This window comes from Cricetulus griseus, unplaced genomic scaffold (assembly GCF_003668045.3).
Source record: "Cricetulus griseus strain 17A/GY unplaced genomic scaffold, alternate assembly CriGri-PICRH-1.0 unplaced_scaffold_1, whole genome shotgun sequence".
Lineage (NCBI taxonomy): Eukaryota > Metazoa > Chordata > Mammalia > Rodentia > Cricetidae > Cricetulus > Cricetulus griseus.
Window position 1 is genome coordinate 7,673,124 of NW_023276808.1, and position 15,838 is coordinate 7,688,961.

General features: G+C 37.0%; 2 protein-coding genes across 2 annotated transcripts in view; one reads left to right on the top strand and one right to left on the bottom strand.

Annotated features, from left to right (window-relative positions):
• Positions 1–14,030, top strand: part of LOC113838582 (zinc finger protein 431-like) — a 172,906-nt gene extending 158,876 nt beyond the window's left edge. Inside the window, exon 5 of the mRNA XM_035453525.1 lies at positions 12,544–14,030. Coding sequence (XP_035309416.1) covers positions 12,544–14,030 — 1,487 coding nt within the window. The remainder of the gene's footprint in view (positions 1–12,543) is intronic.
• The window catches only part of LOC113838983 (zinc finger protein 431-like), a 662,051-nt gene that overhangs the window by 403,959 nt on the left and 242,254 nt on the right, over positions 1–15,838 (bottom strand). The gene's annotated exons all lie outside the window — the stretch shown is intronic.

Consider the following 15,838-nt stretch of genomic DNA (forward strand, 5'->3'; position numbering starts at 1 on the left):
TCACTAAATTATGAAGGTTTTCTCTGTCAACAAAGAAAATTATATCAGCTATTTGGGGGTGTTTAATATTGATTTGCAAATTAATAAGATCTAGATTCTTTGAAGGGACACTTCTGCAGGCACAAGTATGAGGGCTTATCTAAATCAGATTATTCTCTGTAGTATGTTTATGAGACATTAGCTTGTATATCAAATTTATTGAGAAGATTCTTTCCTCTTCTAGAAGTAATAGCACCATTCTAATCGATGTTATTGGTATTTGATTTTATAACAAGCACCAACATTTATCATTCTCTGAATCCTGATTGTGAACACAGGGTGATTAAAATTAATAGTAGAATCAACATACATTAGGGTGAAGGAATAGAATCTCCCCTTGCTTGCTATCTGGCTAAAACCCAGACTGTTTTGGAGTTTGCAAGGATATTTCTCCCTTAATATCTTGAATGAAAATGCAAGATCGAAGAGCTCATATAGAGCTGCTGGCTCTAGCAGATTTGAAAAACCTTCATAGAGGGCCTGAAAGGATACAGCTTGAAGTTGTATTAGATTCTGGAACCATAGGATAACCAAAGACAGCTCCATGTTTGGAAAAGAACAGGCACTATAGTAAAGCTGTGTGTACTAGGGATTGTGAAGTCTGAAATATGGGCTTCTCTAGTCTCTGAGCCTCCAGAATATTGTTAACAACAGGAACAGAGCTTCCAGAATTCATTTCCTTATAAGTGATTGATTACTTTGTATTAACCTGTTTTTCACTTTTTGAAAACAATGGGCAGTTACATTTTTCACTTAACATATACTTAATTTACGGTAGACATCTTAAATGTTGGAATTTAAAAAAATGTATTAGATTTCTAATGTGAAAGCATTTTATATTATGATTATCATGTTACTTTCAGATCCATGGAGACAAAAATCTTGTATTTAGGGGTAACCTTATAATTATGAACCAAGTGAATATTTTCACCTAAAATTCCTTTGAGTCAGGTTATGTTATCCATTCAAAAGAAAGGAGACTAATCCACTTTCCTGGTTGCTACTCACAATGAAAAGCACCTGGAAATCGATTCATGGACACATATAAGGACTCCTATGTATAGACTTTTCATATAGATCTTTGAAGTACAAGTTAAAGTATTACTTTGTGTGACTAATGTGTAAATCCTTACTGCTCTCCATGACAACAGTCCTGCAATCATATACTTAAAGCCAACATACAACACACATGGTTGTCTTCATGTATCAGCAGTGTAGTCCATACTTATTTTACAGTGAAAAAGTTGGAAAAATGTATTTGAGAAGGGAAGAATGAAGAGAAAGGGGGAAAGGGTATATTATCTTCTAAATAAAATATATAGTAATACATTTTGAACAAAAAGAGAGAGTGGAGTAATGGCTCATCAATTAATAGCATTGTGTGTTATTGTAGAGGGCCCAATTTTCATTTGTAGAATCTGCATGGAAGCTAACCTTTTGCTGTGTCAGGCATCTTCTGTCCTCTTCTGGCATCTGTAGTGAGTGTGCACAGACACATGGAGACAAAACATGCACATAACTCAAAGCAAAAAAAAGGTTTAAAAAGAAAATAATAGATCCCAGTGGTGGTCGCCCACAACATTAATCCCAGCACTTGGGAGGCAGGAGCAGGCAGATCTCTCTGAGATTGAGACAAGCCTGTTCTGCAAGAGCTAGTTCCAAGACAGCCTCCAAAGCCACAGTGAAACCCTACCTTAAAAACACTTAAAAATGAGAAAATAATAGAATTCTTTACATTGATATCACAGGCTTGAGTCAGACAGCAGGCAGGGATAGTTAACATGAAGACATTCTGGTCTTCAATGGAAGCATATCATGTCATCTTCCTAGCCAGCCTGCTCAGAGAAAAAAGAAGCTTTGTTCTGAGCTTAATAGAAACCATCAAAATCGTTCTCAAGGATCAGAGTACACAATGTTATTAGGTTAATTTTCCTCAAGTTTTTGTATTCTCTTTTATTTATCTATATGAATTTTGCAGGTGGTACACTTGTCTTTAGATCACACAGTGATCTTAGATTTAACAGTGTCATTTACTTAATTTTCAACTGAGACCTTGTAGTACAATTGAACAAGCCAGAAATCTTCCTTCTTATAATTTTTATAATGTATATAAGTTCCTATATAACTTTGAATTAAGAGTGTCCCTAAATGTTTCTGCATTTACATCGTGTTCATGTTCAGAATTGTAATTGTTAACTGACAGTGCTAACAAGACAGAGAATATTATAGGAACAGGTCAGACATTGGTGGCAAAGAAACACTGTCTTGAGATCCAGGGTCCCCCCATAAGACTCCAAATATTATATAAACATGTACAGAGTTCCTAAGTAAATTCACAATCAATCCTTTGTTTGGGGAAAGTTTGTTTTGGAATGATTCTCGTGCTGACCCTCATTCCTCCAGGCAAGACAATTTTCTCAACTTTTCTGTCTTGTTGGTTGAGATGTCTCTTCTGGAATTACGAAATTTCCAAAAATTGGTTATAGTGGGAAATTACCATTACGGAGTCAGGTGGAAATATAAGGGTATTTAATAGGGAAAAGCCTTACTTACAGAGCAACCTAGCCAGCAGGCATGGTAGTGGTCTGTACAGCAAGAAGCAAAGAGAAACCAAAACTGCAAACGCAGTCACACTACGTCACTCTGACCATGCCCTCACAAGCCTGGTCAGGCACACCTGTAGCCAGCCCCTAAAAAGGCGTGGCTACAGCTTCCCCTACAATTGGTTATACTGAGAGGGATTTTACTTAATTGAAGGTTTTTAAATGGTAAAACTTTCATTAATCTGGATCACACTCATTATGGTTTCGTATGGTTCATTCCATTTGCCTGCAAATTTCAAGATTTCATTGTTATTTTCTGCTGAATAGTACTCCTCATTCTGAATAGTACTCCTCTTGCTAAATAGTATTTATTCATTCCTCAGTTGAGGGGCATCTAGGTGGCTTCTAAGTCCTGTCTCTTAAAATAATGCTGTAATGAACATAGTTGAACAGATGTCTTTGTTGTATGAATGTTAATCTTTTTGGTATATGCCTAAGAGTGGAAATCTTGTGTCTTGAGGTAGACTGACTCCCATTTTCTTGACGGACTGCCATATTGATTTCCAAAGTGGTTTTATGCAATTGCACTCCCACCAGCAGTAGAGGACTGGTCCCCTTTCTCCACATCCTCTCCAGCATAAACTGTCATTGGTAGTTTTGATTTCATCCATTCTCACAGGAGCAAGATGGTATCTCAAAGTTGTTTTGATTTGCATTACCCTCATGGATAAGCATGTTGAGCACTTTCTCAAGTGTCTTTTGGTCATTCTAGATTCAGCTATTGAGATGTCTCTATTTAATTCTGTACCCCACTTTTTAATTAGAGTTTTTTTGTGTGTTTTCGTGATGATCCTCTTCATTTTTTGTGTATATTGGAAACCAGCCCTCTGTCAAATTTGGGGTTGGTGAATATCTTTTGCCATTCTTTGGGCTGCCATTTTGGCTTGTTGAATCTGTCCTTTGCCTTACAAAAGCTTCTCAGTTTCAGGAGGTCCCATTTATTGATTGTCAACTTCAGTGTTCTAGGATTTTGTCTGCTTATAGGTGAGGGATGTCCCTGGGTTCTCCTTTCTGATGACACTTTTGTATGTAGTGGTGGTACTGACTAGCTGGATTTACATGTCTAAAAGCCATTCATTCTCTATACTCATTATAGTTAGGCTTCTGATTCTTATATATGTTTGATCATTAATAACACAAAATATACCAGAATTCTTTGGAATTAATGATGGTTTGGCTTATGTTTAAGCACATGGAAAACATGTGCTTAACATGTGGAAGTTATTGGAAGCAAAGTTGTTAAAACACACATCTCAAAAATATGACTGGTATTAAAGAAGTTCCTCACTAGCTTCTCTGTTCAATTTGAGGATAATGAAAAACCTTTTAATTATTCCCACATTTGGATGAATGCAGCTGAATACTTCATGTAATTTATTGTGGGGCCTTAGGTGTGCCCCACCAGTTATTTCATGGTCTACTAAATTCTGTTGTGAAAAGAAACTTATACTTTTAGTCTTTCTCTTTTGGATGGGTTCATTGTTAACTCTCACTAAAGGACAGATCATACTTCCTTGTGAACCTTAATATGTTGTACCTGTGGTAGTCTGTATATAATTGTCCCAAATAAGCTCATAGGAAATGACATTCTTATGATATGTGGCTTTGTTGCTGTAGATATAGCCTTGGTGGTACAATTGTGTCAATGTGGAGGTGTTCACTGAGATCTTATATATGTTCAAGCCATGAAAAATGTCACAGACCATATCCCATTGCCAGTGCTCAAGATGTACAATGCCCAGTTCCTTCTACAACAGCATGTCTGCCTGCATTCTACAATTTTGCACCATAATGATACTTGATAAATTCTCTGAAAATAGAAGTCACACAATTAAATGCCTTTCCTTTAAAAGATTAACCATGTACATGGTGTCTCTTCACAGCTGTAGAAACCCCATGTCAGTAAGTATGTGATTCATTACCATTTACAGAAGCAATGTGAGAAACTCTGACAAATTTAATTTTGAGAAGATCATTGTTTACATAGGCTTCTGTACTTGCTCATCATGTGCTATTTAGAAAATCTAGCATTCAATTATAGTCATTTTCATTTAATGTATCATACAATAACAGCTTTTTAACCCAATGAGTTGATAGCACAACAATTAATTCTATGATCATGTACCAAAAACGACCTTTATATTTTGTTGAACCATGCATGCAAAATTAAAAATAAGTGGTGTTACAAAAATTCAACAGCAAAATTGGAATATTTATAACTATTAACAAACATTCTTAAAAATTTACTTGGTTACTGGTAGATGTAAAATTACTTTAATAGGCATTATTTCAGCTTCTAGGTTTGGAGGCATAGTACTAAAACAAAATGTGCAAATAGCTCAATTTAGAGATAAATTAGCAAAATCAAAATTGGAAAAGTGTTCAAGGAAATATTGACACTGAATTCTTAGAACGATATGGGAGAGGAAATACCACGTTGGGATATAAACAATGCAAAAATTTCCCTAGACATTTAAGGAAATATGCAGACAATTGTTTGGAATGTCCCTCTTGTACAGAAAACTGTCATGCTTTGAATAATAGCATAAAATGACATGCTTGCTAGAATGTGTTTTAAAATATTCAATATTTATTATTAAAGTATGCAGTATGAATTTTAGGCTAGCTAGAGTTTCTTTTTGAAACAGTGTTTCTCTGTGACATTGGAGGCTGTCATGGAACTAGCTCTTTAATTCCAGCACTCAGGAGGCAGAGTGAGGCAGATCTCTGTGCGTTTGAGATCACCCTGGTCTCCAAGAGCTAGTTCCAGGACAGGCTCCAAATCCACAGAGAAACCCTGCTGTTGAAATCAAACAAACAAACAAACAAACAAACAACAAAAAACCACAAAAAACCAACTTGGAAAGGAGCAAATCCCTATTCAAAAGGTTTTATATTTTTGGTATCATGACTCATTGGTATTTGACATATCACTTAATTAGGAAGGCTCCCTAATGGTAAGACACCACCCATGTAAGCCTTCAATTTATGAAAGGAATAGGCCACTTGTTTCCTAATCTGAGGAAGGAACTTCATACAGAAGCTGCTGTAAATCTGGTCCAAGTGTGGTAGATTCCATCACAATGTAGAATCGAAATTTGTGGTCTAACCCATGTTGTACTGGTTCTGGAAAGAAGAAAGTTGCAAAATTTATAGCTCTTAGATCTTTCCTTTGTGGTTTCTTTTCAACACTGTTGGAAAAAGGCAGATTTAGAAAACCAGTGAATATACAGTGAGAGTTCTTTGCATGAAGTTTTCCAGATGATGCCAGTGTTGAATTTTGAGATTATAAGATGCTGTGCTACCCAAACTTTGGGACATCTTACATGGAAAGCTGAACACGAGAGTGTAAACTGCAAAGGAGAGACATCTATGACAACTTTTAGGACTAGAACTATCTAAGCCTTTTGAGAATAATACCCCACCTGTGTATGGCATAGCTCCATGATTATGTTGTTTGCCTTGATGACTTTTAGAGCCTTAGTTAAATCTTTTCTCACTGCGCCCATATTGCTTTTTTATTTCTTAAATTTATTCTTTAATCATAAAATATATCCCACCTGCATTTTCCCCTATCTCCACCCTTCTCAGTCCTCTACACTGCCCCAGTCTCCACCAGGTCCTCCTCCATTTACCTTCTGAGTATATAACATATTCAAAAATATCACCAAAACTCTGCATAATGAATTGCAATCTGACAAGACATGAACATTACTATCAAAGCTGGATGAGGCAAACTAGCAGGAGAACGAGGATTCCAAGGGCATGAAAGAGAGTCAGAGACACACACCCACTTCTACTGTCAGTAGTTACACAAAACACGAAGACATAAAACAATAACAGAAGACATGTGCTGCTGGATTTTCTTCTCCTGCCAGGTACTGCCAGGCTTCTCAGCAATAAACAAGGACACATATGATATATTAATTATTAAACTTTTGGCTGATCGCTAGGGTTTCTTATTGGCTAACTCTGTCTGATTATTAACACATTTCTACAAATGTTTGTATTTCCACGTGGCCTTGGCATACTGGAGCATGCCCAGACCCGTTGATTCTTTGCTGGCTATATCACATCTGTCTCAGGTGGAGTCTCTCTGCCCAAAATTTCCAAAATCCTCCTCCTCTCCTAGTCCTGCATATCTTCCTGCCTTTTTGATCAAACACTGTTTTATTTATCAACAAATGATAGAAACATATATACAGAAGGACATCCTCATCAAGCCTGGTGCAGACCCCTGTGAGCCTCTATGATTCTGTTGGCTGTGTTCTCCTCTATGCTTCTTTAATTTAGGACAATCTTGACTATGAATTTTTTAAACTATCTTCTGAGACATTGGCCTGAGTTTATTCACATTCTATTCCTATCATTCTTATATTTGATGTTTTCATAGTGTTGCAGATGTTCTGGATGTCAGTTTCAAAAATCATGCCTGCAAAGCCTGAAATTCTCTGTTTCATGTCTTGTATACTTTTGTTGAGGCTTGCCTCTATAGGTGCTGTTGGATTACATAGATTTTCACTTCCTGAATTACTTCAATTGTCGTTTTTATGGCTTCTATTTTGATTTTTAGTTCTTAAACAGATGCATCCATTTCATCAACTGTTTATTAGTTTGTTTTTGACTTTCCTTAAGGGATTTATTAATTTTCTCCAATATTTCAATTATACTTTCCCTGAATTCTGTAGGGGATTATTAATTCAATTCAACTTTAAGGACTTCTGTCATCTTTATAAAGTTGGTATTAATTGGTCTTCAAATGTCTTGGAATATTTATGGCTTACTGTAGTAGGATATCCAGAATATGGCAGTGACTCATTGCTGTGGTGGCTTTTGGTTGAATTTTTATGCTGGTGTCTGGTTGTCTGAGGTGATTGTGGGTCTAGGTGCCGATTTCTCAGTTTTCCTTTGTTGACAGGGTGTTTTTTTTTTTTCGTGACTTCTATTTGCTCTATGATTTTCTGATCTGTGTGGCTCATGATTGAACAGGGATTCTTACCACAATGTTTGGGCTGGAAATCCTGCTGTTGGTATGCTCTTTGTTCCGGAAGGGAGTAGTGCCAAAGTTTGAGGCTGTAAAAACTGAAGAGAGGAGAGAAACTTATCAGTGAATTAACAATGCATAATCACATATATATATTTTAATTTTTTATGAGAATGATTATGCATTGGTAATTCACTGATAAGTGAATTAAATTAAAAGTAGTGCAAGCAAAAACAGCAGGGAAAAGAGAGGGGCTTTCCCACATGTGTCCCCTACACTTAAATTACCTTCTCATTACACCATTCACACCCTAGGGGGCGTGGCCAGTTACACATGTAGCCAGCCACAGGAGGCATGGTTAGGGTGACCCCTGGTGATAGTGATGAGGGGGCATGGAGAGATGGTGAAAGTTCTGTGGTCACTTGGCTCATATGGAATTCTGGAAAATGGTGTATCCTTCGTTTAAGCACAGGGATTTTTCTAAATTTGGAGGCTACAACATAGAGATGGATTGTAAATAGTGATGGGGGTTATTGAAATAATGGAGAATATCCACTGGAGAGGAACCAATGTGTATTTCATATAGCTGGCATGAACTCTGGTCCAGAAGGGTTTCTCTGCCTCAGTTTGCCTAGCTGTTCTTCTGACTTTGGTTAACTACACTTGAACAGAGGTTATTCATCCAATTTGTTCATGGGTTCATGGATTTGAGGGTAGCAGCTAATGAGATATTGGAGGATTCTGTGTGGGAATGTAGGTACTGTGGATGTTTCATGAGCTGGTAAGCCACGTTACCTGTTATTCTTTTCAGTTTTTATTTTTTTATGAGAAAGATTATTTTACATGTTAATCCCAGGTGCCTCTCCCTCCCCCCTCCTCTATCCCCCCAACTAACATCCTACTTATCCCATACCCTATCTGCTCCCCAAGGAGTATAAGGCCTTCGTAGGGGTTCTTCAATGTCTATTATATCCATTGGGACAGGGCCTATGACAACCCTCTTGTGTCTAGGCTCAAGGATTATCCCTCCATGTGGGATGGGCTCCCAAAGTCCATTCCGATGCTACGGATAAGTACTGATCCACTAAAAGGGGCCCCATAGATTCCCAAGGCCTCCTCACTGACCCCCACATTCAGGGAGACTAGATCCGTCTCATGCTGGTTTCCCAGCTATCAGTCTGGGGACCAAGAGCTCTCCCTCACCTGTTATTCTTGCTGGTGTGACATGTACATGAGTAAGGGATGTCTTCCTGAGTTTGGGGCTGGAATGCAGCCATCTTCCTCTTACTATGAATAGGAATGTACTCTGTGCCCATCTGTGTATGTTGGAAATCCTTAATTTGTTTCCTAATTTTACAAAATGTAACAGTCAAGAGACTGTCTTGAGTATCAGAAGAGAATTTGGAAATTTCACCTTTTTGGGATATTAAAGGTTATGAGGATAAATGTACTTGGATTAAATCTACAGTTTCCCCTACCTCCACTCATTCCAACCCTGTCTCCAATCTCCATTCCCCCAAATCCACTGCTACTCTGTTTCCCTTCAGAAAATAGAAAGCTTCCCATGGATATCAACCTAACATCATGACAAGGTAAAGTAAATCAAGGCACAAACCCTTATACAAGCCTGACCAAGGTAATTCAGTAGAAGGAAAAGTCTCCCAAGATCAGTCAAAAGAGTCACTACAAGACCTACTTGTAGCAATACCATAAGTAAACACCTATGACCCTTGCTCAGTTCATTCTGTGTACCAGGTTCTCCTCTATTCTGCAAACTCTCTGGATGTCACAATTTTCACCCCCTTTTCCACAGGATTCATAGAGCTGAAGCTAATGTTTGGGTAGTGATCTCCACATGTCCTCCTATCAGCTGCAGGGAGAAGCCTCTCTGATGACAATTGAGCTAAGCACCAATTTGTGATTATAGCAAAGTATACTTATGAATGTTTTCATTGAATTTTATCTTGATTAATTTTATTTTGTTCTACAATAGCTCTCGAAGACATTCAAGTTCTGATTCCTTGGATCCTCAGGTAGTATCAGGCATGGTTTTCCTCTCAGAGCTAGAGCTTCAAGTTTAAACAGTCATTTGTTGGATGCCGCTGAAGGTCTGATCCACCATTGCACCAGAATATTTTGCATGCAGGGCAATTGTGGTTCTCTAATTTTGTGGCTGCCTTGGTTTCCCAATCCAATAATGGGATCCTTATGTGGTAACAGAAGATGGCTGATTCAGCTTTTGTATTCTTGATTACTAGGAGTCCTCAATAAGGTCACCCTTACAGGTTCTTGGAAATTCTCATTGCACTGTTTCCACAATGCCTGTTAAAAGCTCCCCCATTGCAGTCATCTCTCTGCATCTTCTTCCCCTGTGCCCCATCCTTACCTGATCTTTTCTTGTAACATCCCTACCTGCCATCATTGCATCCAGAACATCTCATTTTTTACACCCTGAGAGACCCATGTATCTCCCCTGTAATTGGAGTTCTTATTTGGTCTAAATAATAAAAACCTGGAGTGAGATATAGAGGAAAATGCTGAGAGATGATAGAGAAAGTGTAAGCCAAAGCCAGCTTTACCTCACTAGTTTCCAATTGGAAAACTGCGAGTTTTTTGTATCATTTTGCTTATATCCCCTCTCTCCTTACCCATCGTATATCTATCTCTGCCCACCCATTTCACTTCCTGTTTCTGCCAGCCGTCTGTACAGACCTCTACACCTCTTTGGTTAGATAGTATCAAGCTCTATCTTTTTTTCTTCAGACAAGTTGAATTTCTACAAGGAAGTCATCAACACACTCCCCTAGTTACTTAGCCTCTCTACATCTATGGATTTTACTGTGATTCACTGTGATCACTGGGATTGTATTTAATTAAATTCTATAAATACATTTCTCTAAAAATTAAAGAAAAACTGCAACTATAACTGTTTAGTCTTCAATTACATCCAAGACCAAAGAATGAATTATTATAACCTATGTAAACAGGAAATGCATTGCAGGCAACTTCCTAGACTTTACAAATGACAGAGACACCTGAGTGCCTGGACAGTTACCCAAACTTTTTCTGCAACATTGGGTATCCATCTTTAGTCTACAGGACTACTGTATCACTCAGACCTTTCAGTGAAGCAGGAAATTTGAAATACTGTTCTGCCTTGTATTGGCAAATTTCATCAGTTGTGTTTTCCTGCCTGTATCCTGCATAAAAGTAACATATCTTAAAATACTGTTCTACAGAAATATACATATAGAATATTGTCAGTATTATGTTTTCAGTTGCACGCATGTATGTGATATTTTAGAATCCCATTACCTATGATGATGTGCATATTGACTTCACTTGGAAAGAGTGGACTTTGCTGGATACTTCTCAGAAGAATCTCTACAAAGATGTGATGCTGGAGACCTACAAGAACCTCACTGATATAGGTAAGACTGTATTTTACTTTATATTTTAAAAAATAGGACAACATCAATTGGTTATTGATGCTCTTCTTTAATTTTATTGAAAGAGAGAAAAGAATGTGTTAAATAAATCAATGTTCTAAAGTTCACTGAAGACAATAACTTAAATTTTGCACATTTTTCAATAGTAAATGTATATTTTCTGGCACTACATTTTAAGATACAGTTGGGAAGACAATACTACTGAAGAGCAGTGCACAAGTTCTAAACGACATGAAAGGTAATTTTCATTTACAAGCTCATAGAAATGTGTCTCTGAAGAAATTGAAATGTGTCCTGAATTTTGAAACAGAAACATCAGGGTAATTAGGCACAGCTTAAATTGCATTGAAGATTGTTAAATTCTCAATAAACCATGCAACTCAATTTCCATTAAGTGAACTACAATTAGAAAAACAACATTTTGAGAATGAAGATAAGGAAACAACAACATAAGAGAAATTACCACTTGAATCATCACACCATGAGAGCCATGCTATAGGAATGTAATTCCATTCAGTTCTTACTCCCTATATCACTAAAGGTATACACATGATTGATGTGATAAGCATATCTCCATACCTTCCATTGAGAAAAAACTGCACAGAAAATTTAGTTTTACTCATGTAATTGCTGTTACTTTTGTAAGTTTAGTGATTTGGCAAATTACTCTCAAATGTCAAGAGGCAGGTATTGCAGAGAATCCTTCATCTCTGTAGCACATGTATATAAAGAACAGAAAGTCAAATTGAAGTAAATATGGAAGCCTCTTCTTTGTAAACTTCCTTTACTAAACATCATGTGTGACTCAGGATACAAGCCATATGAGCAAATAAATATGGACAGCATAATATACCACTCCCACAGAATATTTAAAAGAGATTTAGTACTGCCAATTTAAGCATACTTGTTGAATTTGATTCATGTGTAGAAGTAATTTATTTTCCTGTTTCATTGATAATACACCAACAAGTTCACTCTGAAGAAAAGGCCAATGAATCTAGGACTGTGTACATACTTCTGCTTGTTCTAGTTCATTAGCAAAGGTAGTAGGACCCAAAGTGTAGGAAAATTTCAAAATTCAATAATGGTGATAAAGATCTGAATTTTCCCAGTTCTCTTCAATATGTAAAAAAAATCACCTGTAGATAAAGGTACTAAAAATTAAAAACATATATTAGAGGACTATACCTGTAGTTGTATCTTCAAAGATGCAAAACAATCTCTTCAAAGTTTGAAAACAACCCTTAATGTAGGGGAAATATGAGTGTAAAAACAGTGATAAGTCTGTAAGATATGATTCTTCTTCACAACTGCAACAAATTGCAATATTAATCTATACAGATTTCAAGATTTAACATTGTATTGAAGGTGGTAAAACATTTACATGCCTATTTTCCTTGCAGGCATGAAGGAAGCCAAACTGGAGAGAAGCGTTCTGCATATACACAATGTCTTAAAACCTTTGCACATAACAGTCATCTTCAAAGGCATAAAACAACACATAGTGGAGGGAAACACTATGAATGTAACCAATGTTGTAAAGTCTTTGCTAGTCACAGTAAACTTCAAATGCATAGAAGGACACACAGTGGGGAGAAACCCTATGAATGTAATCAGTGTGGTAAAGCCTTTTCTCAGCACAGTCATCTTCAAACGCATAAAAGAACACATACTGGAGAGAAACCCTATGAATGTAATGAGTGTGGTAAAGCTTTTTCTCAGCAAAATACTCTTCAGATACATAAAAGGACACATACTGGAGAGAAACCCTATGAATGTAATGAGTGTGGTAAAGCTTTTTCTCGGCAAAATACTCATCAAATACATAAAAGGACACATACTGGAGAGAAACCTTATAAATGTAATCAGTGTGGTAAAGCCTTTGCTCAGCACAGTCATCTTCATACGCATAAAAATAGACATACTGGAGTGAAACCTTATGAATGTAATCATTGTGGTAACGGCTTTACTGATCAGAGTGCACTTCATGTGCATAAAAACACACATACTGGCGAGAAACCCTATGAATGTAATCAGTGTCGTAAAGCCTTTGCTCGTAATAGTCATCTTCAAATACATAAAAGGACACATACTGGGGAGAAACCCTATGAATGTAATCAGTGTGGTAAAGCCTTTTCTCAGCACAGTCATCTTCAAACGCATAAAAGGACACATACTGGAGAGAAACCCTATGAATGTATTCAGTGTGGTAAAGCCTTTCCTCACCAAAGTACTCTTAAAATGCATAAAAGAACACATACTGGAGAGAAACCCTATGGATGTAATCAGTGTGGCCAAGCCTTTGCTCGTCACAGTCATCTTAAAATGCATAAAAGGAGACACACTGGAGAGAAACCCTATGAATGTAGTCAGTGTGGTAAAGCCTTTTCTCACCAAAATACTCTTCAAATGCATAAAAGAATACATACTGGAGAGAAACCTTATGAATGCAATCAATGTGGAAAAGCCTTTATTTATAACAGTGTTCTTCGTGTGCATAAAAGATCACATACTGTTGAGAAACCCTATGAATGTAATCAGTGTGGTAAAGTCTTTTCTCATCACAGTAATCTTCAAATGCATAAAAGAACACATACTGGAGAGAAACCCTATGAATGTAATCAGTGTGGTAAAGTCTTTTCTCATCACAGTAATCTTCAAATGCATAAAAGAACACATACTGGAGAGAAACCCTATGAATGTAATCAGTGTGGTAAAGCCTTTGCTCGTAATAGTCATCTTCAAATGCATAAAAGAGTACATACAGGAGAGAAACCCTATGAATGTAATCAGTGTGGTAAAGCCTTTGCTCGTAATAGCCATCTTCAAATACATAAAAGGACACATACTGGAGAGAAACCCTATGAATGTATTCAGTGTGGTAAAGCCTTTGTTCAGCACATTTCACTTCAAATGCATGAAGGAACACATAAAGAACAAAAACATTATGAATGAAATCAGTGTGATAAAATCTTTGCATTTCAAAGTGTTTTTAAAGTGCATAAAAGTGCACATACTTGAGAGAAACCATATAAACCTTATCAATCCCATAAAGTCTTTGCTTGGCCAATTCATCTTCAGATATATAAAAGGACACATAACAGGAGGAACTCTAAGAATGCTGTCAGTGTGGAAAAGCTTTTGCATGTAAATTGTTCCTTCAAAACCATAAAATAACGCATATTGTAGACAAACCATTTAAGGTAATCAGTGTGGTAAAGCTTTTCCATATAACCAGGAGTCTTTGACATCATTCCACAAAAATAATTCATTAGTGAAAGTATAAATTTAGACAGTGTGGTTTATTTGTGCACTTCATACAAGATTGAACTTTTTATGTAATCAACCTGATAAAGCCTTTCCAACTTTCAATCATTTTTGAGTACCTAAAAAAGATTGTGAGGGCTTTTCATTATCAAGTATTCAGTGGGATCTTTAGCCATCACACTCCCAACCATTTACACAACAATATTTCTTTTGTAGCAGTAATTTGAGAGTGTCAACAATCTGTGCAAACATTATGATGTCCATTTTTATATTGTTTCTCCAGCACAATCATGTAAAAATAAATTTATGAACTTATGAAGCCATATTTGTAGTGCAAAAGGTTGAGGCAATGAAACAACACCCCATTCAGAAACCAGACCCAGTGAGAGAAACTCATTTTTTCTGTGAAGCTGGAGCCAAAATAAGACATTCTGAAATAAGACAAATGGTTAAAACGGACCAATGAAAGAAACACACTTTGGGACTGAAAGCAAAGACAAAGAAAACTAAGTGTGAAACCAAAAAAAAAATTCCCAAGTAGGAATTCAGCCAATTTCAAAGATTTTTAAAGCTCAGTAATTGAAATTTTACCAAGTAACATGCTGAGAAATATTCTCCATGAAAAACATATGTCTCTAAGAAGACATATATAAACTATGTGCTTCTTCAGTTGGAATATAGCATTTTCCACAATGGTAGTAGGAGCCACTTTCCTGAATTCCTCCTTCTCAAATGAATCTCGTCCATTATTTTCAGTCATGACCTTCTTTTGACAGAGTGAATGTGAAATTACCTAGTGGAATGGAGCAGAGAATCAACATACACCTCCGTTGGGAAACTCCCTTAGGGGAGCAGAGTGGGAGAAAAAACTTGTCATTGGTGAAGTAGCACAGTGCTACATTTCTGGAGCCGTTTCCCCCATAGTTGAGTGAAGGAGAGAAGTGACACTTTGGGCTGGTGCTAAATAAAAATATTTATCATTTCTTGGAAACTCCCTAGTGGAGAAGAGAAGAGAAGAGAAGAGAAGAGAAGAGAAGAGAAGAGAAGAGAAGCAATGGTCACATTTGGCAGTAAAGTCTCTTAGCAGAGTGGAGCAAATCTCAGTTGCAATGGTTCTTTCTCTCTGAGAAAGGAGATGGAGTGCTACATCCTGCACAGAGACCATCCCCCCTTTAACACAACTTCATGTAGAGCCTAAAATCCTGACAGTCAGAATAACTTTTTCCTCACATCTGTGTGATTCCTGGATTCCTTCCCTTCACAGCAGCATATGTAGCCTGACATTGGACACTCAGGATAGAATTTTCTTCAGACCTCTTGGTATCCAAAGAATCAGTAATACCTTTACTTCTCAAAACTCGTGATACCTTTCTATTCAAAGCTGCAGGTATCCAGGCTATTTTTCCTTCTCAGATGAAGGTATAGACTGATTTACGACATTAGGGATGCATTTCCCTCCATAGCTGTAACACTTGCACTGTGATTTTAAATGATAT